At 38.1% G+C, this 25,600-nt stretch overlaps 5 protein-coding genes across 6 annotated transcripts; 3 read left to right on the forward strand and 2 right to left on the reverse strand.

Moving 5' to 3' along the window:
* The first annotated feature begins 251 nt into the window (after nucleotides 1-251).
* Nucleotides 252-1,219, forward strand: LOC114351063 (UPF0729 protein AAEL015238). The gene has a single exon (XM_028302106.1). The coding sequence runs from the start codon at nucleotides 448-450 to the stop codon at nucleotides 724-726; it is 279 nt and encodes a 92-aa protein (XP_028157907.1). The 5' UTR covers nucleotides 252-447; the 3' UTR covers nucleotides 727-1,219.
* A 380-nt stretch (nucleotides 1,220-1,599) lies between these two features.
* On the reverse strand, nucleotides 1,600-8,034 carry Fkbp45 (45 kDa immunophilin FKBP45). Of its 2 annotated transcripts, XM_028302102.1 has the most exons (9): nucleotides 7,824-8,034; nucleotides 7,281-7,508; nucleotides 6,708-6,874; nucleotides 6,081-6,235; nucleotides 5,610-5,727; nucleotides 5,280-5,378; nucleotides 3,484-3,654; nucleotides 2,601-2,773; nucleotides 1,600-2,519 (listed from the first exon to the last, which is right to left on the reverse strand). In XM_028302102.1, exons 1-9 carry the CDS (start codon nucleotides 7,831-7,833, stop codon nucleotides 2,438-2,440), a joined length of 1,203 nt encoding a protein of 400 aa, XP_028157903.1. In that variant the 5' UTR covers nucleotides 7,834-8,034; the 3' UTR covers nucleotides 1,600-2,437. The 2 variants fall into 2 exon arrangements, with proteins under 2 accessions (XP_028157903.1, XP_028157904.1); XM_028302103.1 differs by lacking the exon at nucleotides 5,280-5,378 and having other exon boundaries at nucleotides 5,511-5,727.
* A 528-nt stretch (nucleotides 8,035-8,562) lies between these two features.
* On the forward strand, nucleotides 8,563-9,729 carry RpS17 (ribosomal protein S17). Its single transcript, XM_028302105.1, has 3 exons — nucleotides 8,563-8,668; nucleotides 8,812-8,963; nucleotides 9,463-9,729. The coding sequence occupies exons 1-3, from the start codon at nucleotides 8,666-8,668 to the stop codon at nucleotides 9,707-9,709; spliced, it is 402 nt and encodes a 133-aa protein (XP_028157906.1). The 5' UTR covers nucleotides 8,563-8,665; the 3' UTR covers nucleotides 9,710-9,729.
* A 926-nt stretch (nucleotides 9,730-10,655) lies between these two features.
* On the forward strand, nucleotides 10,656-19,062 carry LOC114351059 (ubiquitin carboxyl-terminal hydrolase 3). The gene is made up of 10 exons (XM_028302101.1): nucleotides 10,656-10,852; nucleotides 11,358-11,502; nucleotides 11,581-11,920; nucleotides 12,008-12,364; nucleotides 13,590-13,738; nucleotides 14,246-14,351; nucleotides 14,760-14,891; nucleotides 15,338-15,480; nucleotides 15,835-15,981; nucleotides 16,515-19,062. The coding sequence occupies exons 1-10, from the start codon at nucleotides 10,762-10,764 to the stop codon at nucleotides 16,675-16,677; spliced, it is 1,773 nt and encodes a 590-aa protein (XP_028157902.1). The 5' UTR covers nucleotides 10,656-10,761; the 3' UTR covers nucleotides 16,678-19,062.
* A 2,566-nt stretch (nucleotides 19,063-21,628) lies between these two features.
* Nucleotides 21,629-23,241, reverse strand: LOC114351056 (uncharacterized; the record flags this gene model as incomplete). Its single annotated transcript, XM_028302098.1, has 1 exon — nucleotides 21,629-23,241. A coding segment is annotated over one exon (1,613 nt), but the record flags the coding sequence as incomplete, so codon positions are not given.
* Nucleotides 23,242-25,600: the final 2,359 nt, after the last annotated feature.

A 25,600-nucleotide genomic window follows, 5' to 3' on the forward strand; every position in this document is an offset into this window, starting at 1 on the left:
GGCAAGGGGCCAAGAGCAACGAAAATTAATTAATATTTTAATAACTAAGTATTAGTTTTAGTTGTTGGTTATTTATTGTATTCATGAAGAACAAGATTGATATTCCGTGTTAACCTACCCTCGTAATATTTTTTTATCCATATCATTTTCGAAGACTTGGCTGTCTGTATAGTATTATATTCCTTTGCATTTTATTACAAAAAAAAAAAGAATTTAAAAAAAAGCTGTCAAAAATTATGGCAGATGTCAACGTCAAAAAAAATCTGTGGAGTGGTGAATAAACTAAAGTTGAAGGAAAACAAGCATTGTGCTGATTTTCGATCGCAGAATTTACTCATTTCCATCTGTTTCGAAATCTATAGAAATTTATTTACGTGCACTAACTACATATAGCACTGTGATATCAAAAAAGCATTTACTTTTGTGGAGCCAACCAAATTTACAAACATGGTGTGTGTTCCTTGTTTCATCATTCCCGTGTTGTTATTTCTATGGCATAAGTTTATTCAGCCTTATGTTCTGCGCTTCTGGAATCCATGGGCCGTTAAAGATGCTGACGGAAACGTGAAAACTGAGTTCCCGTTTAAATGTGAAGGAGGAGTTTGCGCCTTTAGCAGAGGGTCTGGGAAGAAAGAAAAGCTAGAAGAAAAAAAACCAGATGACGTATCAGCTGATCCTTGCAATGACACTGCTCCTCCTTCTGACGCGAGGCTCAAAGCAGATTAAAACTCACCAAACGCTCGTTAGCCTTTACTCTGGTGGTAGTCCTTCAATGCATTTATATTTTCGTATCTGACTAGATAACTAATGAAAAATGAAATATTTTAAAGTTACAAAAGTTAAGTTTGGGGTGGTATAGATTTATTTTAAAAATAATAGCAAGAATCCACAAGGACTTTATAAACATGTGTTGTTGTAACCATGAATGTATTATTTAGTTAGGCGTTTTTAAACTTATGCTCCAAAGAGAAATTAAAAGAATGTCTCTTTCCAGATTTAATACCTGTATTTGTCTGAAAAACAATGTAACTATTGATGAATAACTATATTAAAAGGTTGTTGTTAATTTGTCTGTTTAGCTTTATTATAATTATGTTGCTATATGAGTATTAGTATCTATTATTTTGTGATATCCACACACAAAATCTTATTATAATAGAGTAGGCTGAGAATTTCAATGTAAATAACTATTTATTTTTTCAATAAACAATGAACATAACTAGTTCTTTCATTTTTAACTATTTTATGATGATAAGATGGTTAACTGGCAGATAATGCCTTATGGCATTAAGTTAATTAATAAATTAGTAATTTTTCTTGGCATTAAAGATTTAATATAAATAAGATGAATCTGAATAATACAGGCACAGATTTAGATAGTTTATTTGGATCCCTTATCTTAAAATGCTTTTACATTCCAATGTAAACATGGGTAAAATGCTTCAAGTTAAGAAAAATATTCAGTAGATTTTTTGAATGTTCAAAAAACCTTGTTCAATACAATGTTCAAAAGGGATATCCTAGTTCCATGTTGGATAATATTACTAATATGAAATAAAAGATTTCTTCAGTATGTAATTTTAAACTTTATTTCCACAATTAGATAGAATTCGTATTACTGCTACAAGGCAAACCTGTGTGAAATATTTGTACAATGAAATTCCATAGGTAAATAAATATTATTGATACTATTGCATATGTATAGTTATGTATGTATATGGCTGACTAACACTGTAGATCTAACTGAAATAAAACTAAATTCTACATTAGAACCAAAAGTAGGATGAGTGATAATAATAATAACTATGACACTTATTATTTATACTTAACAATAATAGTCGGAATTAAAGTAGGTACTTAATGCTATGAATTTATTTGATTATACGAGCTGATGCAGTGTCAGACAGTAAAAATATGTCACATCATCTAGAAACAATATTAGAAGTTAATGAAATGTAACACAAAATACTGTTTTGTGTGCTTAAATTTTATTGTTAGTGTCAACTTAAAATATTAATAGAACAGAACTTAAAAAGCTGCATAATACATAAAATATACAAACTATCTATGGACCAGCAAATTGAGGAAAATCATTCTTAGTAAAAAGTCCAGTTCAATTCTTACATACTAACTTATTTTTACAGAGCTTATGTTAATAGCGAATATGGCCGCATCTGCAACTATAAATGTGATATTACCAATTAAAAAACGAGTAAAATTAGTAACCAACTTATAGACTCTTATTAACGCAAAATAATGTAAATTTGTATAAAATGAAATGGTTGCAGATGCGACATGTTGGCTCAAAACTTCCGGCGTGTACCTGCATCAATCCAACAAGATGGCAACCATTCAACAATTTAACCAAATAACAACTTTTCACAATTTCACATTCATCGTCACTGGCATACTCTATTTTTGATGACTATAGAACACTTCACTTTACATTTTTCAATTCTACATCAAATACTAATGTTGAGTTTGGTGGAATCACTGGAGGGGATCCTTTGGCTCCATACCTGTCACAGATAACGAACAAATTATTAGAACTATAATTTTTGAAAAATATAATCATAATAAATTATTAGATAATAACTTACGCCATTGCAGGTGGGCAGACGATCTTCCTCTTGCCTCCGACTTTCATGCCAGCGATGCCTACGTCCCACCCTGTGATGACTTCCTTAGCTCCCAGCTTGAACTTGAAGCCAGGCCCCTTCATGCAGTTGTCAAACATTTTGTTGTTCTGTTTCAGACGACCTTCGTAGTACACCTGTACAAATATTAATTTTACTATTAAATACTACAACCTATTCAAATACAGAATCTTGCAACATTTAAGTTTAAAAAGAGGTCAGTCGGAAGACATTTTGCCATTTAGATAGAACAAATTAAAATGGTGAAAGAACATTCAAAATTATTATAAATTTTAGGCATGAATAGTAGCTCAGTTATAATAAAGTAATATACACTCGACAACAAATAAATCGAACCACCCGCGACGCGAACTTTAAAGATTTTCTTTTGACACAATCATGGTGCCCCAACAATATTGGTGTTATTTGAAAGCCCAATAAATATCCTTAAAGAAAAACACATATACCATAAATGTGACTTGAAAAAAGACCTCACTTTGGGCTCACCTCTGGGATCAATTAGACCAAATTTTATGGTTATAAAACCAAATAATGATCACACGTGTCCTCTTTAACAGATGGATAGCGATTAATCCCAACTTAACAGTTTTATAGCCATAAAACTTGGCTCAAGCGTAACTATCTATTTTTTGAAGAAGTGACTCTGGATCCTTCTAAAGAAACATTTTTGGGGTAAAAACCTTTCCTATAATGAAATGAAGTTTAGATCTAGGCTTTTGAATGGTACCAATATTGGTGTGAAGTGGGGATGCATACGTTTGAAAGTGCTTGTTGCGGGTGGTGCGATTTATTTGCTGTCGAGTGTAGTATAAAAAGGATAACTAACCATAACCACTTTGCCTGGTTTAGCAGGGGCTCCAGTGCCAACCTTTGTGTCTTCAATGAAAACTCCACCACTGAGAGTCTTCTTTTCTTTCTTGTCACCAGCATCTTGGCTGTCTTTCTTGGCATCTGGCTTCTTCTTCTCAGCCTTTTGCTTTTCTTCTGGTTTTTCCTTCTATGAAACAAAAATATATTACTTTAGATTACATTAATAATGTTTCCAGTTTAGTCTTTTAAATCTAAAACTTCAAAAATTTCATGGACTCAATCACCTTGTCTCACTTTAAAATCAAGTGATTTATTTACTGCCAATCAGATGAATGAATGAAGCGAAGGGTTTTTCAATGGACAGCTTGAATAACTCTGATATAGCTATAGCCTTTAGGCTGACATAATTGTCAGGTAAAGGACATTGGGAACTTTAATATGAGAAAATGCCCCACGGCGGACAAAGATGAAACGTATTTTATTTCAAAGCTTTATACTTGTAGGTATATTCACTTAAAGCGCTATGTTGTGAGATATGGGAATTCTGAGATATGACGAGTCTAAGTTGAAAATATATTTGTCTAAAATGATTTGATATTTTTACATGTTATGTTGTTTGGCATTGCAGAGTAACCAATAAAAGTAAATAAAATAAAATAATATAAATAAATAAAAAATATAAATAAACAAAATATTATAAATACTTAAATTAATATTAGACAACATCTCATATATTACTCCAACCCAAAATAAGTAGCTAAGGTATTTGTGTTATGGAAATCGGGAACGACGAACCACAACACACCCAAACCAGAGACAATGTGAAAAGATCGTTTTCTGTATTGTCCCGGCCGGGAATCGAACCCGGGACCTCAGGATTGGCCCGGCACACCTTGAAAACCGGTGTGTGCGCCTCTCCGCCACGGAGGTCGTCAAAAATGTTACCTAAATGTAAAATAAAATAAAATATTAAAACTTCATTTTCTCAATATTCCCATATAAGAGAGAAAAAAAATGCACGGAAATTCATTGGATATTAGTATGTATCATCTGTGATAGGTTTCGTTTGTGTCCGCTACTTTTCGAAAAGTGGGGCAAAAAGTTCCCAATGTCATTTAGTTGAAAATCTAGTCTGGTCGCCGAGCAGATAGAATTTCGCACAATGACCCCAAGCTACCCATCGTTATCACTCGCGCGTAATTATATTGCTGTCGCGACTGTGCGACGGGTGGCCGCAGTGAGTGTGCGAGCGCGACAGCAATTAATTACGCGCGAGTGATAAGGATGAGTAGCTTGGGATCATTGTACGAAATAGACAGTTTGACACCATACCCAATAATTCAAAACCACAACTGTTTTAAAAAGACTTCATTCTGGTCTTAAAAACCTAATTTATTTTAAATTACCTGTAAATTTCGATTTTTGTTCGAATTGTAATTGAAAAAAGTAGTTTAATTGGGTTGACAAAATAGTGACGTCACTTGCTTGTATTGTATAGATGACCCACGCTGAACTGTCCCGCCAAACTCAATGACAGGGGGGCGCTACCATCGTTCAACTATATGGTTTCCAACATGGCAAAAATCTGAACCAGCGATCCGGTATTGACGGTGGCGCCCCACTGTCAATGTCATCGACAGGACAGTCCAGTATTTTGGAACTATAGTGCCATACAAAATCTATGGGAGAGTTTCGTTTTGACAGTTTTAAAAAGTACGTCAATTGACTGTGGTGTCAACATGTCTATTCTATCTGCTTGGCGACCGGACTTTAGTATGTAGCCAAAACAAGACCGAGACAAATATATCCTACCTTTGCTTTGTCTACGCCGTTGACCTGTGGCTGCTCCTTGCCCTGCTGCTGCAGCTTCTTCTTGAGGCGGCGGCGCTGCGACTTGCTGAGCTTGGACATGTCCACGGCTCCTTACGCGCGAGTGATAAGGATGGGTAGCTTGGGATCATTGTACGAAATTCTATCTGCTTGGCGACCGGACTTTAGTATGTAGCCAAAACAAGACCGAGACAAATATATCCTATATCCTACCTTTGCTTTGTCTACGCCGTTGACCTGTGGCTGCTCCTTGCCCTGCTGCTGCAGTTTCTTCTTGAGGCGGCGGCGCTGCGACTTGCTGAGCTTGGACATGTCCACCTTTTCTTCCTTGCTGGTGTCGAGCGTGCTCTCCGCCTCGTCGGACGACTTCTCGTCTTCTTCTTCCTCGTCCTCGGCCTCCTCTTCTTCCTCATCCGATTCTTCTTCATCGCTGTAATGGTTTGTTAGTATATTATAGAAATTAACTGCAAAATGTGTTGGTAAGCGCATAACTCGTTCATTGAAATCCAAGGATGTTTTTTTTTTTACGACGATATCGAAGGCGAGTGGCGATAAACAGCCCTTTTTTCCGGGCGGAATGCTAGTTGTTGATAAAATTAAATTTTGACAGTTTTTTTAGTTAAATAAGGGGTGTAGACTATCAACGCTATTAACGCCATCTTTTGCCTTTCTTTTTTCTAAATATAAAATATAGTATATTTGGCATGTTTGTAAATAACAAATAAATTACAACAAGAAGATTCATACATAGTTACAGTAAGGAACAGTAATAAGCAACATTACCTATCACTTGCTTCACCAGATGTGTTCATCTTGAATGACTCATCATTCTCATCTGTGTCAATGTCTTCACCGTCCAGAAACTTTTGGAGTTGGTCCTCTTCATCATCATCGTCGTCGTCTGAACTGTCTGCAGCTGCTTTTGCTTTTTTGTCTTTCTATAATGGAAACACAGAATGTTTTTAAAATAATTGTATGTAATAAGTACCATTACAAAACTGACAAGCAATTTTGCTTCCTAAGTTCCTACCAGTTAAAATAGTTTCAATGATTCTGATAGAATTTGCACTCAAATAAAGTTGTAATCAAGGTTGTATTCAAAGATAAAATATTATGAACTGTAAAATTATATGGATAAAAGTTGCCTCATCACAAATATGAGTCAAAGATACAAAAAGAGGCTAACTACCCAAACCAACTTGTTGTGCAACTCACTATCCCTGAAGCTAGGAGGCGACTGAAACGATGGATCTGGATATGAAGAGCCAGAATTAATCATGGAGGGAGTCCCAGTGAGGATTCTGCTCTCATCACTTTTAATCACAGAAAAATCTGCTCCGTCTACTGACTGATTGCATGATAGAGTAAACTATAAAAATACAAGTTGCCTAAGTTATTAGGTTAACCAACCTTGGCTTTCTTATTTGCCGAAGCGTCGTTGCTATTCTCCAGCTTCCTCTTGGACTTGGCAGGGGCCACGGGCGCGGGCTCCTCCTCCTCCTCTTCTTCTGCATCATCCTCCGACAACTCCTCGTACTCAGGGTCGAGATATCCAGTTAAATGAACATTGCATTTACCTGTGGACAATAATAATGTCACATTCGATCAAATTAAGCAGGGAAGAAAGAAAATCATGTATTTCATTACAAAACGATTTACGATGAAGCCCAGACTGTAAACTGTTTGTATACCTATTACAAATAAATAAATAAAAAACATTGTGCAAGTTCATCAATCAGCATCATTTATCTGTCAGTTCATACTGTTGAGTGTTTAATTTTATTATCACAGGTTAATTAATAACAATTTTGATTACGAAATTTAATGTATGTAAAATATCTATCAAAATTTGAACCAGATAATAAAAAACTTACATCTTATTCCAATGCTACATGGTAATTAAACTTAGGGGAACATTGCATTGCATAATAAAATTATGATTGCAATTTTATTATGCAATTCTCAACATGAAAATATACTCACCATTGGTCAAAAAAGCTATTGAGTCCCCACTCTTGAAGTACAAGTCAAGTGGCACCTGCACACTTTTGGTCTTCTGGAGTGTGCACACCAGGAAGTTTTTGCCATCTACCACCACCATAACTTGGCAGGGGTCGTTGTCACCGGTGGAAATATCTATAGCGGCCTGCGATATGTGGAAGGGTTTCTCCACCACTTGAGCATACCGCTTGTTCGGTTCCATAATCAGTCCTAAAAACATTATATCCAGACATGACTCAAGAACTTACGAGAGAACATCTCAAAACTAATGTGTTTATAACGTGTGGAGTACTAAAAGTATTTATTTCAAACGTTATCACAGCCGAAGTAAGCATGCACGGGACCAACCATGTCATGACAGCTAATCATTCAAAACAATGAAATCAATGAATTATCACGTGCAACAGGATTACACTCAAGTTCCATTGACTTTAAAGCTTTAGAATTGTAAAATTATGTTAAATCTTAAAAGCTAGGGGCATGGAAATCGACAACACGTGGTGATACATTTGCCGGTTAACTTACCCCAAAACATCTTGGCAAATTTGAATATCACTGATTCTAATTAAATAGTAAGCCTGTTCAAGGCTCCACGTAACTTCCAAAGAACAGAATTATCCAAAAGCAGATGAAAAATTTATTTAAAAAACGTGGATTTTACGAAACGCGGCAAATTCCACCATTTACCGAACCGCCGAAGACACAACGAAACGAAGAAAGAACCATAGAGAAGAAAGATTTCTGCTGAATCATAACTAGGGATGTAAAAACCGATTTAAAATTTATATTGAGTTTTCAATTGAATGTTTCTTTGTTTCAGCCACTCACGTACGTCTACTGCTGGAAAATGACAAAAAGCTTATCAAAAAGGCCTCGCCCACGTAGACAGAGAAAACTGTTATTCTCTGCCTACGCTCGCCCAAGCATTTCCTTAACGACCGGTCAATGCTAGACGGACTAATTCATTTTTATACTTATGGTGCTTTTAGCGTTTGCTTTTTCAGTAGGTATTCTAAAGTTGATCCATTCACAAATTAATTAACGGATACTTTTTCACTTTAATTAAGTACAGCGTATACAGACCATTGTTTCGCAACCTTTTATGATATATAAGAACTAGAAAAATCTCTTCGTTGTTTGTATTTGTTCAAAAAATCATTTTGTTTGCGTTTAGAATCGTCAGAGGATAGTAGAAGAAAATCAATGGTATAAAAATGTTGTGCTTATAGCCGTTGCATTATAAAGAAACGTCAACCATAGAGAAACATGGTTGTTACAGGTTAAAAAAAACTTTCAGTTATTATGTCATCTTGACGTTTCTCACTTCTTTTTGTTATCTGTCAAAAGACGAGAACAGTGTTTCAGCCATGGTAAATGTCGAAATTTATTAGAAAATCTAAAGAAATCTTTACAATCTTTCTTTTTTCTGCACCGTAAAACTATCTACAAAATGTTGTTGATATAATATGTGCGTCCAGATGCTTATTTACCGACTTCTGTGTTTAATTTCTAGGGTCGTGTCAGGACTAAGACCGTCAAGAAAGCGGCTAAGATCATCATCGAGAAATATTACACAAGGCTTACCCTTGATTTTGATACCAACAAAAGGATATGTGAGGAAATCGCTATCATTCCTACCAAGCCTCTGCGCAACAAAATTGCTGGGTAAGTACTGTAACCTCAAATTTATTAGTACCCAGTGTTTTGAGTAGTATTTATTGTTTTGAAATCTCATTTTGTAGTAATTAAGCTCAGAAATAAATTAACTGATTGCTATGAATTAAATGTAAAGAGCCACCTATCTAAAATAGTGATATCTTTAATTTTTGTTTGTATGGGCTTGTATGTTATTGTTTTCTCTACACCATTCTCCTATTTTTCTACATAGTTCTTAGATGTTATAAATTGACATGTAGCTGTTACTAAATCTGTTGTTTTTCTAAATCATCATGAATTCTACATACCAGAGGTGGAATTGTGTAAAGCAATCGTTATCATTTGACAGTTCATAACGTACGATTATTCTGTCAAACGCTTTGTTTAAATGACTTTATCATACGTTATGAACTGTCAAATGATTACGATTGCTTTACACAATTCCACCTCAGATCCAGATGTAACCAGTGGTATTTTTCAAATTAATTTTTATTGTACCGTTTTACAGATTTACCACTCATTTGATGAGGCGTCTCCGACACTCCCAAGTCCGTGGAATCTCCATCAAGCTGCAGGAAGAGGAGCGTGAGAGGCGTGACAACTACGTCCCTGAAGTGTCTGCCCTAGAGCACGACATTATTGAGGTAGACCCCGACACCAAGGACATGTTGAAGATGCTGGACTTTAACAACATCAACGGTCTGCAGTTGACGCAACCTGCCACACAGGGTGGATATGGTGGCAGGCGTAATTAATAAACTAATTAATTAAGCTATTTCTGTGTTTTATTTCATAGATATTTAAATTCTCACATCTTGACCATTCATGTTAACACTAGGACGTTTTTTTATACCTATCTAGGTATCTTGTTATTATTTAGTGGATCCTGGATTCAAGTATATACTACCCCATTTTGTATAAAATTTTACATTAATGGTTGACTATCTAGTCTACTTATGTTCTACTAGCTGAAAGCTAGCTAGCGTGAACTTATCGTCATACTCATAAAATTAAATTACCTATATTCTGGGTTATAAACTATATTACTGTAAAGATTCATCAAAATCCGTTCAGCAGTTTTTGCGGGAAAGAGTAACAAAATCCAGACATCAAACTTTCGCATTTATAATATGAGAAGGATTTTAACACTGGAATATTGAAAGCTATGTTAAGTTAACACTTATTCTACTTTCTAGACAGACTAAATAGAAGTTAAAAATGTTAGACAAATTAGGTAATTCTTTTTATGAAAAATTTGTAAGCTCTAGAGCCATGCTAGAGCTTTTTTGGAACCGCCCTTAAAATGTACTATTTGCCGCCCATCTCGCATCTCGATGCGATTCGGCTTTTGTAGTAGGTACGACGACACAGTAGTAGGTATTTCCAATGATTCACGCTAGATGGTGCTAAATGAGCAACAACTAGATAAGAGTTCAAATTAGTGTGGACAGAGAATAGTAAGAATGATAATGATGCTGTACCTACTTATATTAGTGTAGCACATACAAATTAGTCCATTCTAGAAAAAGTGCTTATAATAAAAGAAGATTATTATGATTTGAATAAACTAAAATAGTAAAATACTTAGTATGTGTATCCGAACGCATAAATTGTTTTGTTAGTGGTTATGGCTGTCTCGCTCACTCTTGTGAAAAATAAATGTCGGTGTCGCTTTGATTTTTTGGGCTTGTTCAGGAAGGCAAGCACCTTGAGCTAACTGTGCTGTGTAATATTTTTAATAATTCAGAGTTTTAATGAATTAAGTCATAACTTTTTTATAAGCATCAACAAATTCTTATTATGAAGAATGGAATGTTCACATTTATTAGATAACGTCAAGGTGGATAGCGATCTCATCGTTGAGGACACCGCGATCACAAAGAACTTCAGTTGTTCAGGTAATTATAGCTTCGTTTGTAAAAGTACTCAGATGTGCCAGGTGTTCACGGATCAAGGGATTCTGTTAGACGCTATGTCGTTATTTCCTTGGGAGGTTAGTTTAGAAAAATCAATACAGTGAACTCCAATAATCAGCTGTTCGAAGGGTGCGGGAGGGGGGAGTCAGCATGGATGACCGTGACTGATGTTGCGTTTCGCATTTCTGACGCGTTGCGATAATATTAAAACCACATGACAATGGCTAGCTATTTTAGACTACTGGCCACTGGATGAAGTATTTCCCCTAGAACAAAATTTATGATGGTCGGCGTCGCAAGCGGATGGGGCGCGCCTCGCCGCCGGCGTCATGCTTGAGACATTTACGCAGTTCCTTTAGTGAATGTCTAATCATATTCCCCCAATTTATGTATATCAGCTTCTGCAAACGGAGCACAAATATATTCAAATCATTTTTATAAGTGTGTTTGTTTACTCTCATCTCCTATTGTCATACTACTTTTACAGAATGTGGTGTGAAAGATCAGAACTGGCTATGTCTGCAATGTGGAGTGGTGAATTGTGGTCGCTACGTCAACGGCCATGCAAAGCTACATGCCGAGTCCCAAGACCACCAGATGTGTCTCAGTTGTGATGTCTATTCAGTGTATTGGTAATAACAAAACACCTAATTTGAAGTTGCTTTAAAAAAATCTAATAAGATTTTTATTTTAATTATTTGTATTTACAGCTACAAATGTGATGACTATGTTTCCAACGACACGGAAAATAAAACAATAGATAAAATAAGACAACATTTGATGCAATCTGGAAATGCAAATGATGAAAATACAAATGATATTGTTGAAGCAGTAAATGGAAACAGTAAAGAGGTCACGAAAGATGGAAATGCTTCATTGACTTTGAATACGTCTGAAAACTGTAATGAAAAGCCTGATCAGTCCCCAAGCAGCATTCAGGAGGAGTTGTCAAACGCAGATGTGGCCTCTGGCAGCCCGTGTAGTGAAGCATCTGGTAATCTTAATGTTAATGCAGAAACCAGTGAAAGTAAGCCATCGAAAAGCACTAAGGTATGCCAATATAAAATATGACAATCTCTAGATCACTGTGATGATATGAATGGTAGTTATTTAAAGAGTATTTTTTTCAAATTTCAGAATGTAGACGAGCCAGTTAGAAGTTTACGACCCCGATCACGCAAAAGATCTCATTCAGAGGATAGTAGTTCTGCCGAGAATAACTCCAGCCAGCCATCCAGAACCAAGGAAAAGAAAATAACCCCCTGCAACGGCAAGAGCCAGAGGGAAAAGAAAATTGTAGGATTAAAAAATTTAGGCAATACTTGTTTTATGAATGCAGTTTTGCAGAGTTTGAACAATATACAGGAATTTAGTTGCTATTTTAGTCAGTTGCCATCACTTGAGGTGAAGACGAATGGCCGGAAAGTGTACCATTCTAGGAGTTACACGCGACAAGAGATGCACGATGTTGTTATGGCTGAGGAGCTTCGAAAGGTAAATAACTCATACATTTTATTTATAATGTGATGACTGCTATAAATATAACCTTGAATTATAAACACATCCTGTAAGAAAAAGAGCTATTGTTGGTAACTCTTTTGACACTGCTGTTTAGCACAGTTACAGCAAAGGAATTGGTTGTACTAAATTATGATGGTCAGTCTTGGCTTACATTAGTTTATCTAATTGAAACTATTAATGTTTCTCATCTACTACTTTATGGAAATTGAAAAACATTGGCTAATAGATTCCATAAAAAACTTTATAAAATCAAAGTTCTGAGTCTTACTCACACAAAACGTTTTTCAATTCCATTTAAGTGATGAATAATTCAGATACAAATAATTATCAGCTAGTCTGTTTGCTATATGATAAAACCAAACAGTGCAAAGTTCACAGCTTTCTTATGTAGTAACAGGAAAATATGAATTGTGACATGTATGAATCACATAGTCATTAATTCAATCAACAGCATGTTATTTCACAAAGCGTTTTCGATATATCTGAACTACCTGTCTCTATTACTCGCGTGTGGATTGTGGTGTAATAGGCAGATGGAGCTAAATAATTTATATCCAAACTGTTTTCAGTGTCTTATAAGATTTGTGGTATAAGGCAAACTAATTTAAAAGAGCTGTGCTAACTACCTAGACCATGATCAAAACTTACACACCCTTCATCCTTGTTGCTTTTTTCTCTAAAGGTAAAATGCCAAGATCGAATAACAAATATTATTGCATCACAACTGCATAAATTAAGGGCCTAATACGCGCGGAATGCGTGTATCGAAAAATAGTATAAGTATCGCAATGTGGCGCGGTCGCGTGAGACCGGTTGCTTTACGCACCCGCAAAAGTTTTACAGACTATAAGTTACACAACCAAAATTAGTTTAGCCGGATTAGCGTTTCAGAACGCGCTTGGGCGTTTCCGAGTTTCCGATTATTCAGAGGGCTCTGCATTTATGTTTCTTAATATGGAAGCATAGATCTGGCAATGACTACGTAACTTTCCTATAAATCTGTCTGATAACAAACCGTCTCGACCAAGGGGGCGCGCAATCCTCATCACGCGTTGCTTCCTGCAGTTCCCGCTGAAAACCAGTTTCTCGACATGATGTTTGTGTCATGTCGCGATTTTTGCTGTTCACTGTTCAGCATATTTTTAAGATAATTATGTACTTCCAAGTCAAGAGCCTAAACAAGAGGCAAACATTGCAGGTGCTGATAAACCTAAACACCGGCGGCTGCGGCTCGAAGGCGGCCATCTCGCCCGAGTGCCTGTTCCTCGTCATCTGGAAGGTGGTCCCGCGCTTCCGCGGCTACCAGCAGCAGGACGCGCACGAGTTCCTGCGCTATATGCTGGACAGGTTCGTTGGCTGACGCTACGTTATAAACCTAAACGCCGGCGGTAATTATCTCACGCACGATCGTGCGTGTTGACGTCCCATCTTTAAAAACTTGTGTACATGGGCCCTTACTTTAAGAGCCTTAGAACTGGTGGTTGATACCAGCCTACACATCTTTAAAAGCATGACCTAAAAAGTTTTATCAGCTTTTAAATCAATAACTGGTCAGTTAATGAGGGCTATCGTTTTTATACTTAACAGTTGGCACCCCTGGCGATTGACAGGACCTTACTCTACAGTGGCGCCATCTTGATTAGTGCAAATGCGATAGTCCTCCTACCACTTTCGCGCTCGCCAGTTGGTGCCACTGTCTTTGCTACTAGCAAGTGACAGGACCTTACTCTACAGTGGCGCTAACTGGTGAGCGCTAAAACGATAGCCCTCATTTAGTTTGCGTCCTGATGACGTCATAGTCCCCAAAAAATACTGTCAACTGAGGGAATATCTCACATCTAACTTGTTCCACAGGCTGCACACAGAACTACTGCAACTGCTGCCGCCGGAGCGCGAGGCGCCGCGCGCGCCCGCCGCTTCCATCGTCACCGCTGTGTTCGGCGGCACGCTGCAGAGCGAGGTATACTCACTTCAGCCTGTGCAAATCCACTGCTGAACGTAAACTTCCATCAAGGAACGTCACGAACTACGAATCTTCTGCTTTTTCATCCATTCTCCACCCTCTTTCTACCTCTTTCTCTCCCAGCATAGCTTTGGTTTCCAACAGAGGGATCTCGTGTCTTAAAAATTATGCTCGAAATTAAATATAAACGGAAGCATAATTTCAAGCGCGTAGTTGGTTACAATTTCAGAGCCTTACTACAAAAAACATTGGTTTGAAATGACATTGGTTCAACGCGTGTTTAACTTTTTGTAATAAGCCCTCAATGTTTAGAGTATCGCCCGAATCTATTCTTAAATGTAGTTGCATATTTGAGTGCCTGTTCATGTACGAATATAAATGTACATCAATGCTTGTGTAATGCAGGTACGCTGTCTAGCGTGCGGTACGGAGAGCAAGAAGTTCGACCCGTTCCTGGATCTATCGCTGGAACTACCGGACGCGGGCCGCCACGACGCGCCCGTGGCGCTCCACGACTGCCTCTCCAGCTTCGTGCAGGTCAGTGAACTTATCGCTTTAGCACTGGATCGCACGAGCGTGAGGGCATTCTAGTTGTTAACATTGACGTTGTTTTTAAAACAGGAAGTTGCTGGAGCGCACGAACGTGAGTTCTAGTTCTAACGTCTGGAATCTCGGAAACTGCTCCCGCTCGACCACTATGGCTACGCTACCCGACGCTCTTTATTAGTTCTCGAGATAGTCTTCCGTTCAAGTCCTTAATTTAAACAAAACGCATTTTTTATGTCATATTAACGACTCGCAAGAGCTATCTATTACGAGAACGCGGCGTTTGACATTGCGCCAGGTGAATTTGAATGTAATGGACGCCACTACACATTTAGACGGCTCTTAGTGACGCTTGAAATCTCATAAAATCACGCTTCGTCTCGCCATGTCTTGGATTTTTTCCAACTTGTTCTTTACACCCTGTGTTATCTTCACAGGTGGAGGAGCTGGCGGACACGGAGCGCTACTTCTGCAGCAGCTGCAAGTGCAAGCAGAAGTCCACGAAGCAGTTCTGGATCCGGCGCCTGCCCAACGTGCTGTGCCTGCACCTCAAGCGATTCCGGTGGCATAATTACTTTAGGTGAGTGGGAAAAACTTATTATTGCAGACTTTAAGCAAACACTAGACTTTCAATATAATCTACTACACAACTCTACATAGTTTGGAGCTGGAGGCACAGTGTCAAATTTACAAGGATATTTTATTTATATATCCGATATCTGTCTGTTAGTAAAACAGTCTTGAACCGTATTTCATGGACTGCTTAATTTTACAGCAGCCCTTTTTTGCGGCTATAGCAAAAAATAAAAATAAGGTTTGGGAATCACATACAAGATATAGAAGATTGCGTTTTCGGTTCAATCTAGAACCATGGTACGAGAGCGTACGTGCGTGCGTGTTGACTCCCACTAATTAATCAAAGTATTTGTTACAGAACCAAAGTGGACACCAGCATATCGTTCCCGCTGCGCTCTTTAGACATGTCGCGCTTCGTGCTGGCCAACCTGCCCGACACGCGGCGCTCGGGCCGCGGCTCGCACGCCTACGACCTGGCCGCCGTCATCGTGCACCACGGCTCGGGGTCAGTATACATCACGAGCGTGCGTTCCCGTTGCGAAAGGCATTCTGGCCAGCAAATCATAGATGGTCTTCAATACAGCGACGATATAGACGAATCTTATTAGCACATCGCTTTACTTCCGACTGTCTCCTAAACTTCAGAATCCTCCAAATTCAATAATTAAGACGACAAAAGCCCTAGCCAAATGCTAGTTTTGTAGTATCGTGGGGAACCCATTTCCAGAACAGGCATATATCTAATTCTCTGGTTGGGGTTTGTGCCATGTTGGGAGACCGTATGAATAAGACAACAGTTGGTATTAGTCTCTGATGTTAGTCTGTTTATTAATGCGGACTGCGTGACTATTTATACGATATATATTAAAGGTAAATGACGTCACAGCATCAACACTATACGTGATAAATGTGCTGACACTGTGAACGTGATCAAGATAAGAAATGAAGAGATTAAGTATTGTGCATACCGGCACAGGGTTCTTAACAGGAATTTCACTCACGTGTGCATCACAAATGACTATCATCATTCCTCCACAGAGCCGGGTCCGGGCACTACACCGCGTTCGCGATCAACGACGAGCAGTGGTTCCACTTCAACGACCAGACGGTGCGCGCCACCGACGCGGCCACGGTGGCGGCCTGCAAGCCCTACATCCTGTTCTACATTCGCCGCGAGCCCACGCTGCCCGCCGCCTCGTGACGGCCCGGTCGCAAGGCGCACGCCGCACCGCACGAGCGTGAGGGCATGTTAGTTCTATCATTTCTGACGTTGTCTGTAAACCCAGGAAGTCGCGCAGTGCACGAGCGTGATGGAATTCTAGTTTTAACATTTCTGACGTTTGTAAACCCAGGAAGACGCCGGAGCGCACGAGCGTGAGGGCATTTTAGGTCTAACATTTCTGACGTCTGTAAACCCAGCAAGTCGCTAGAGCGCATGAGGGTGAGGGCATTCTAGTTGTAACATTTCTGACGTTGTCTGAAAACCCAGGAAGTCGCGCAGTGCACGAGCGTGATGGAATTCTAGTTTTAACATTTCTGACGTTTGTAAACCCAGCAAGTCGCTTGAGCGCACGACCGTGAGGGCATTTTAGGTCTAACATTTTTGACGTCTGTAAACCCAGCAAGTCGCTTCAGCGCACGAGGGTGAGGGCATTCTAGTTCTATCATTTCTGACGTTTGTAAACTCAGGAAGACGCCGGAGCGCACGAGCGTGAGGGCATTTTAGGTGTAACATTTCTGACGTCTGTAAACCCAGCAAGTCGCTTCAGCGCACGAGGGTGAGGGCATTCTAGTTCTATCATTTCTGACGTTGTTTGTAAACCCAGAAAGTCGCGCAGTGCACGAGCGTGATGGAATTCTAGTTTTAACATTTCTGACGTTTGTAAACCCAGGAAGACGCCGGAGCGCACGACCGTGAGGGCATTTTAGGTCTATCATTTTTGACGTTGTCTGTAAACCCAGCAAGTCGCTTGAGCGCACGAGGGTGAGGGCATTCTAGTTCTAACATTTCTGACGTCTGAAAACCCAGGAAGTCGCTTGAGCGCACGAGGGTGAGGGCATTCTAGTTTTAACATTTCTGACGTTTGTAAACCCAGGAAGACGCCGGAGCGCACGAGCGTGAGGGCATTTTAGGTCTAACATTTCTGACGTCTGTAAACCCAGCAAGTCGCTAGAGCGCACGAGCGTGAGGGCATTCTAGTTCTATCATTTCTGACGTTTGTAAACCCAGAAAGTCGCGCAGTGCACGAGCGTGATGGAATTATAGTTTTAACATTTCTGACGTTTGTAAACCCAGGAAGACGCCGGAGCGCTCGAGCGTGAGGCATTTTAGGTCTAACATTTCTGACGTCTGTAAACCCAGCAAGTCGCTTCAGCGCACGAGCGTGAGGGCATTCTAGTTCTATCATTTCTGACGTTGTTTGTAAACCCAGGAAGTCGCGCTGTGCACGAGCGTGATGGAATTCTAGTTTTAACATTTCTGACGTTTGTAAACCCAGAAAGTCGCGCAGTGCACGAGCGTGATGGAATTCTAGTTTTAACATTTCTGACGTTTGTAAACCCAGGAAGACGCCGGAGCGCACGAGCGTGAGCCCGCATTTTAGGTCTAACATTTCTGACGTCTGTCAACCCAGCAAGTCGTCGGAGCGCACGAGGGTGAGGACATTCTAGTTCTATCATTTCTGACGTTGTTTGTAAACCCAGGAAGACGCCGGAGCGCACGAGCGTGAGGGCATTTTAGGTCTATCATTTCTGACGTTGTTTGTAAACCCAGAAAGTCGCGAGAGTGCAGGAGGGTGAGGACATTCTAGTTGTAACATTTCTGACGTTGTCTGAAAACCCAGGAAGTCGCGCAGTGCACGAGCGTGATGGAATTCTAGTTCTAACATTTCTGACGTTGTCTGTAAACCCAGGAAATCGCCAGAGCGCACGAGCGTGAGCTCTTAAGTTTATTGACGTGAACTATGGAAGTCAGGTACACGAAAGATGATTGGGTGGATTAATGGCATTTTTATTTAACTCGATTACTGGTGAATTCATGTCCCACTTATGGAAAATATATTGGTGATTGATATTGATAGATGATTGAGTGTCTAAATTGATATTTCCACATTTTTAGTCATTTTGAACTAACATCAATTAGAAGTTTTCAATCGATATCTCATCCTATAGGAACTAGGAACGGAGTAAGTGGCATTTTGGGTGGTTTAGTATACAATAAATCAGTGAACCCTCGGCGCCATACGTCTTTGGCAAATATACGTCAACAGAATATTGACCGTAAACCCAGTTAGTCCAAAAATTGATTAGATTACGAGTGACAATGGCTTGAAATATAAATCCGCAAAACCATATTAAACAATATCTTTGTCCTAATTACGCAACGACTTTTTATTAGATGTACGACGGTTGCTGAATGGGAATTGAAAGATATCACAGATTATGCTATCGGGGTGAAGAGAGGTCATTGTAAGCTTATCATAGATTCATATCGATGCCCTTCTGGACAGAACATAGGTTAGTAACTATATTGCGGCCCTACTATAATACACAGACAATTTACTGACTGTTAAATGAAAAAAAAAAATAGATTTAGACCATTTAATGGGATATGGTAATCGTTGCTTGCTGCACTTTATATGTCAAAAGCTGAATGTATCTTGATCGAGGTGTTTGTAATCCAGAGGAAAAGCAATACAAGTAGATACGGTATATCTCATAGGTACCTGATCTAAGATTTGTTCATCTGAAGCCTTAATACCTCCAATTACGATCATGTTTATAATTACGCTTAATTTTTTTAAATTTTAGGAGTACTCGTGTTTATCGTGGCCAGTGACGAATTTATTATTTAAAAATCATGTAACAATCTTATTCCCGTATAATAACTTTCATTTAATTATAATTATGTAAAAATCTAAACAGCATTCCTAGGTATATGGTTTCTGAGCAGGACTCATGTTGTGTGTGTTTAATTTTATATTTACTATGATTTTCTAGTAGTGCTACTTATATGAAATTAGTTTGGCGCTTGAATCTGGTCTTTTCACACAAGTGCTTAACCTTTAACTGGTGACCTGAAGTCAACAGTGCGTATTTGGTGAGGTGACGTTTAAGAGACGTCAAAGAAAAACTAATGTACAAAAAAATTGGCTAACGTAAAATAAGTTTGAGGCCAAGAATTTAGTAACTTATATAGTTGTCCAAATAATATTAAAACATGGTTTAAAAAAACATTAGTTTTTGGTACAATATCAGTCTTTATTTGAGCAAGGTACTTTTCATTAAAAAAAAAGTTAGACACCTAAAATGGGCATACTAGCCCCCAGAAATACACCTTGGGACCTTCCTAATCATCATTTTTAGATAGTTTAGATACTAATCAACAAAACTCAGCAGGTAAATCTATCCTAAGATAAGAAATTATAAAAACTACAATCATCAAACATCACTTACTAGAAACGTTCACGTCTACAGACATCACAATTTTGCTTGCAGCAATTTAGGCACATAGGTTTATCATAATAAGTTCTAGTGAACCTAGTACATTTTATTACATGGCTAAGACAAATGGCACATGTTCTTTTAACCCCAGGATGGTTTTGGGACAAGGCAGAGGTCGGTCTAGGTGGTAATTCATCAACACCAACTGAACGCAGCTCGCGAGGTAGGGTAGTCATTATAAGCCACGAGTTTCAATTGAGGTATAACTAAAGAGCTATCCAATGATAACATGAAGCTGCCCCTAGTTACCTTGTTAGTATTGTCGCAATCACTGTTTAAGACTTAAGAATTTATTCCTGAAAAATATCGACTGAGCTAAGCGATAGAATATGATTATACATAGGCCAATAAGGATGTTGAATAGTTGAAACACTTTGTTTCATCTCATCCATCAACCCCTCCTATTTCGTCAGGACACTGTTATTCAATGGTGGAGGTGTTGATTTCATCTCCAGATTGCTCAGATTTGGTAACATGCAGACTTTCTAAAACGAAGTCAGGATCGCCTATATCGTCGTCAAAACTACTACACTCGTCGTCGTTCTCTGTTAGAAGCTCCTGTATTATATCTCGCTGACTAAGAACCCTTCTTCTTTTGGCAGACCTCTTTTGTTTATCATGAGACATTCTATAAAAGATAATAACAATACATTACCACCGCTGTGACGTCCCTTAAACACTATGAAGTTGTGTAAACTAACTGTGAGGTGACGAACAACAGACACATAGGTAAAATACACATTAGCACTGACCTGACGTCTGTGAGACGGCGAAAGCTCCACACAGGCAACACAGGAGACCCTGGGCTCGTGCGCCTCCTACTGAGCGAAGGTGTATGGCAAACGCGGAAGGTACCAAAACGCACGGGGAGAAGCGACAAAAAGGCGGGGAGATAAATAAAAAAAACGAAACGCGGTGTCTGAGAGACGGGCAGGTCACCAGTTAAAGGTTAAGTTATAATGTACTGTAACACTTACATTTTAATTACAAGACAATGTTTTGTGATGTGACGAAACTACAAGAGACTTATAAGGCCTTAAGTTGCTTCAAACCGTTTCTTCTGAGTAGTTAGGATGAAATTTACATTACTTAATAAGTTGATAATGTACAACAATATTAGCAATCGCCTTCACATACAGATTTATATCATGTTAATTTGTAAGTAACAAAATACTCAATATAAACAGTTGCACAGATGTTGACATAACATTTTAATAATTTGAGCCTATAATGTTTATTAGAACGTTAGGGAATTCATCATTTTATTAGTAAACGAAGTGGCATACCTACGATGCATTTTACAATAGTTCAATAAGTTTGAGTGTAGTGTCTCGCTTAACATGGGTTGACGTTCAGTTCTTACTTGCATTTTACATTCCTGTAACAAATTGTGTTGTTTTACTTTTCGATGCATTCATTGATGCGAGACTACGACAGTTTTGTGTGTAAACATTATGTGATAGTAAAAACTTGTGTACATAACGATTTTATTCTGAACTATTTTTCGCAAAGTACCTAATTTGAATAGCAGGTTTATTTGTAAGTACTTCAATTACTGGGAGTTGATAGTGATTGAATTTAATAAATTCGCTAATTTAAACATCAAAGAAGTTGTTTTATTTATTTTTATTATGCCAAACTCCTTATTACTATTTAAAGCATCGAAAACATTTTCCTAAGCGTTTAAGCCAAGTTTGTTTCTCTGATTCGCTATCTATAGTTAAGTGCAACGAGGGTACGCTCTCTGTTATTGGTAAGAACTCGGCCCATGCAACGGGCTTCAGCAAGGACATGTTGCGAGCCCACAGCTTATTACTTGCAGACTCCTTACTGTCCTCATGTTCAATAAAAGTGTTTTCTAATTCTTGTACTTCAGATTCGCTGGTAAATGATTGATTTTGCTTCTCCTCGTGAATCCAGTTGTTACTGTCAAGTTTTTCGATGGGGTCTGTAATTATTGAATGTTTCGGCCGACCGACGTCAATGCCTATCTGCGGTTTCTGTAACAATTGCTTATCAAAATCTCCTCCTTCGTGTCCCTCGTCGTCCATATCTTTAACAATTATTATATCAGTTTTTATCGAAGGTGGTAAGTTCCTATTGGAAGAAACTGTTGCCACATTTTTAACTTTTTCATCGACTACGTTTATCTCTGCTTTGATTTGAATCTTATGTGAATTTTCACTCAAAGAATCATTCGACTTCGGTTCGGCCGATGGAACCTCTACTAAAGCCTCTAGTTTGGAAGGGCATGTAGGACTAAATTTTGTATGCCTGGACCTTCTTCTCCTTTCGCGAGGCGAGAGACTCATCCAATTCACAACATTTGTGTTGCTCGATTTATCTTGTTTATCAACATGATTTAGAAAACCGTTTGTAGTAGTGTTTGTATCGAACCAGTTATTTATAGGTTTGGAGATAGGGCCGTTGATTGATTTAGGTGATTCGTCGGGTACATTGTTTCGAGTTGGCTCCGTAATTTCAGTAACTGTCGGCAGCGTTGTCGCCATGGACAAGTTTAACCGCGGCACGTAGGTAGCAGGAATGGGCGATGCAACTCTTCTGGTATTCTTGGTTACGTTCGGTTCCTCGCAAAAGTTTTCTAATGAACATGAAGTAGAGCTCGTGCTGTCTTGACTGGGAATGTTGACCAGCTCATAATCATTGTCCGATAAAATACGCTTGTTTCTAAATGAGTATATCCATATTGTGCGTTTGTTGGAGTCTGCGTCTTGATCAAAAGTTATTATTTCGCTGTCATAAGGCATGTCGCCGTTCATGTGGTCGGAGTTATCTGCTCGATCTATGAATTCAATTTCATCCGACGAAGTATCAGAGTTGAAAGGTTTATTTATGATTGTAAAACAGTTAGATGGGTGATTATTCTTCGGTTTAGTATCGGAAACATCGTTGGTAGAGCCATAAAAACTAGAGTAAACTATGTCATTGACGACCTCGGCTATTTCATTTTCGAGGATTTCCGGTGAATTTTCGTGGGTAAAATTATTATTTTGCATCATGCGTCTTTTTTCTCGAGCCTTTTTATTAGTCCTGTAAATTTCAGGCTGTGGCATTGAATAGCGGTCTTTGTCCACATACTGCCAATATTGTCCGAAGTTATAATCTTCTTTCCCAGTGGTGGTGACTTCTGCATCGTCAGAATCTAGTTCGATGATTTCTACTTGGGTTGTATCGTCTTGCAGCCATAATTGACCCATAACAATATCTGGTGAGTCAGGATGTTCTTCAATCGAAGGAAAGTCTGAAAAACAAAATCATTAAGGAGCTAAATTATTAGCTATATTCAATAAGGAGAGCTGTACTTAGATAATATGGGATAATTTACGGGAGTAAAATGTATGATTATCTTCGTAGCTATGTATTCTCTTTACAGTGCCTTCCTAAACTTTCCTGACCGAATTAAATTCTTCTAACTACCTACAACGATTCGATGGCAGATCATATTATGTTCACAGTGTTCACACTGTCCGTGAACTCCTGTGAAGAAGAAATGTTCTTTGTAAGTTACAAGAAGAAATATAATAAATCAGATCCTTACGATTAACCACTGTACCGTTACAACTCATATTCTGATATGTATTCCACCTCCTCATGTTTATGTATAACTTGCTCTAACAAAGTAAAAGTAATATTTAATTTTATTTATATTGATTTACTTTATATCGTAGTCCTGTAATTATTTCTTGTTCTGTAAGTAAATAAACAAGAAACATCGACAACAGTGTGACATCGCACAATATGTCGCAAGTGACAACTGGAAAATGGGAATTAAATTTTTAATGCTATAGAAAAAAGGTTTGTGTGAAAAACAACAAATAAAAATAATTTGGAAATATCCCCATAAGCTCTTTAAGGAGTAAGTTAATTAGAGTGATCATTCGAAAAAAAGGAGCCCGAGTGCATAAAATATCCCTTTTAAACGCTGCAAAAGCGTGGCACGGATAGTTCAAAAGGTCGGGAAGCAATTTAGCCTGTTAAAAGGTGTCTTGGTGCGGTAGTGCGCTGTTGGAAACAAAGTGTAAATGGATTGATTGCGTCAATCCCGTCACAAAGGGAGACAAATTGCATTAAAAGCGCGGCGCGGGCCATTTGGGAAGCACTTACTCCATTAGACGCGTCCAAATAACGTTACCTTAGTGTGTTGCGAATATACGTGCCATAATGGACAAAGCACACTTTACTATGATACTACGCTGACGCCTTATAGAGGAGGGAGGGTGTCAAAAAAAGACCCTGTTTTATTACTATACTGCGCCAGAAGGAGGGTTATTGAAATAAAAAGTCATAACGCCCCCCTTGTTGGGTCGGGCCTCGGGGCTTAAAAATACGAACACTTGACCATAAATAGGTACCTTGACCATTAATATGTATATGATATATTAAAATAAATATTTTTAGATGAAACATACATATAACTAACTTTTGTAAACTAAAATCGCAAATTAAAGTCCTTCATGAAATAATTTTCATAAGTATTAAGTAGGTATACGTAAAAAGGAATCCTATAATTTCTTACGTAAATATACGAGATACAAAATTAGACACAGTTACATAATATTTCTAGACAAAAGTTGCACAGTCCTTGACTCCTCCTTGTCTTAAAAAGTTCCAAACGACTTTCACGTAGAGGACTAACCACTTAGATGTTAAAAGCAAGGATAATTACCTTACCTACTGTTTAGTAGAGCATCTTGCTTGTGTGTTAAAGTTATAATTGTACTACTGAAAAGCTTTTCAGTGGACTTAAATCTGACTATAAGAAAAGTAGGTGATCAGACGCTTGAGCCAATTTATCTAATAAGCTTAATACTCAATAATTTATTGCATCCATAAGGTTACTTGCATACAAGGTGGTATGGTAAGGTAAGATACAATTATGGTAAGTAATAAATCCAAACATACGACTACAAGTACTTTATGTACCGCAAATAACCTTTCTTTGAGTATCTATCAACATAGTCTAAATCTACGTATGTGGTCTGCTGATGGCTGATGTGGTCTCTACTGTACTTAGAAATGTTTATTAACTGTGCAGGTAATTGTTTTGGCCCTACTTATGTAGTATATTCATATTCATATTCATTTATTTGCTCACTAAGTGTAGGTACATAAGGTCTTATAACTAAATACAGTGCTTAAAACTTAGTAACCTAGTTTAGGTATTGCAAACTTTTTGGAGAGCTGCATGCATGCTATATAATTATTTATTTTGTAGGTAAGTATAATATTATATTTTAAGTATTTATTTACAGTCCAGAGCGCCATTAAAAGTTATTCAGTTTACGTTAGTGTATTAGTTTTATCACAAAATCAGTCCTGTATTATTATTTTATTTATTATTTAAATATTCATCTAATTTATAGTAACATTTATTTATTAAGCATTGTTTCAACTTTTTATTGAATGTTGTGTACTTTTGTTCATTTTTTATTTCTTGTGGTAGTTTATTAAATAACTTGATGGCCATGTAATATGGGCTGGTATTTAACATTTTTACGAGTATTCTGGAGTATGGGAGGCATAGCTTTTCTTTGTGTCGAGTATTAACGTTATGTGTGTCTTGCATTTTTTTGAATAAATGTGTATTTCTATAAACAAAT

Source organism: Ostrinia furnacalis, unplaced genomic scaffold (assembly GCF_004193835.3).
Source record: "Ostrinia furnacalis isolate ACB-3 unplaced genomic scaffold, ASM419383v2 OfSCF1080, whole genome shotgun sequence".
Taxonomy (NCBI): domain Eukaryota; kingdom Metazoa; phylum Arthropoda; class Insecta; order Lepidoptera; family Crambidae; genus Ostrinia; species Ostrinia furnacalis.

Coding starts and splice junctions, on each gene's coding strand:
- LOC114351063 (XM_028302106.1), top strand. CDS start 448: ATGGTGTGTGTTCCTTGTTTCATCATTCCCGTGTTGTTATTTCTATGG.
- Fkbp45 (XM_028302102.1), bottom strand. Junction 6,236..6,707: donor CGGCAAATAAGAAAGCCAAG/GTTGGTTAACCT, acceptor TTTCCATTATAG/AAAGACAAAAAAGCAAAAGC. Junction 5,728..6,080: donor TCTGGTGAAGCAAGTGATAG/GTAATGTTGCTT, acceptor AAACCATTACAG/CGATGAAGAAGAATCGGATG.
- RpS17 (XM_028302105.1), top strand. Junction 8,964..9,462: donor CTGCGCAACAAAATTGCTGG/GTAAGTACTGTA, acceptor ACCGTTTTACAG/ATTTACCACTCATTTGATGA.
- LOC114351059 (XM_028302101.1), top strand. CDS start 10,762: ATGGAATGTTCACATTTATTAGATAACGTCAAGGTGGATAGCGATCTC. Junction 11,921..12,007: donor AGCCATCGAAAAGCACTAAG/GTATGCCAATAT, acceptor TTCAAATTTCAG/AATGTAGACGAGCCAGTTAG. Junction 15,481..15,834: donor CGGTGGCATAATTACTTTAG/GTGAGTGGGAAA, acceptor TATTTGTTACAG/AACCAAAGTGGACACCAGCA.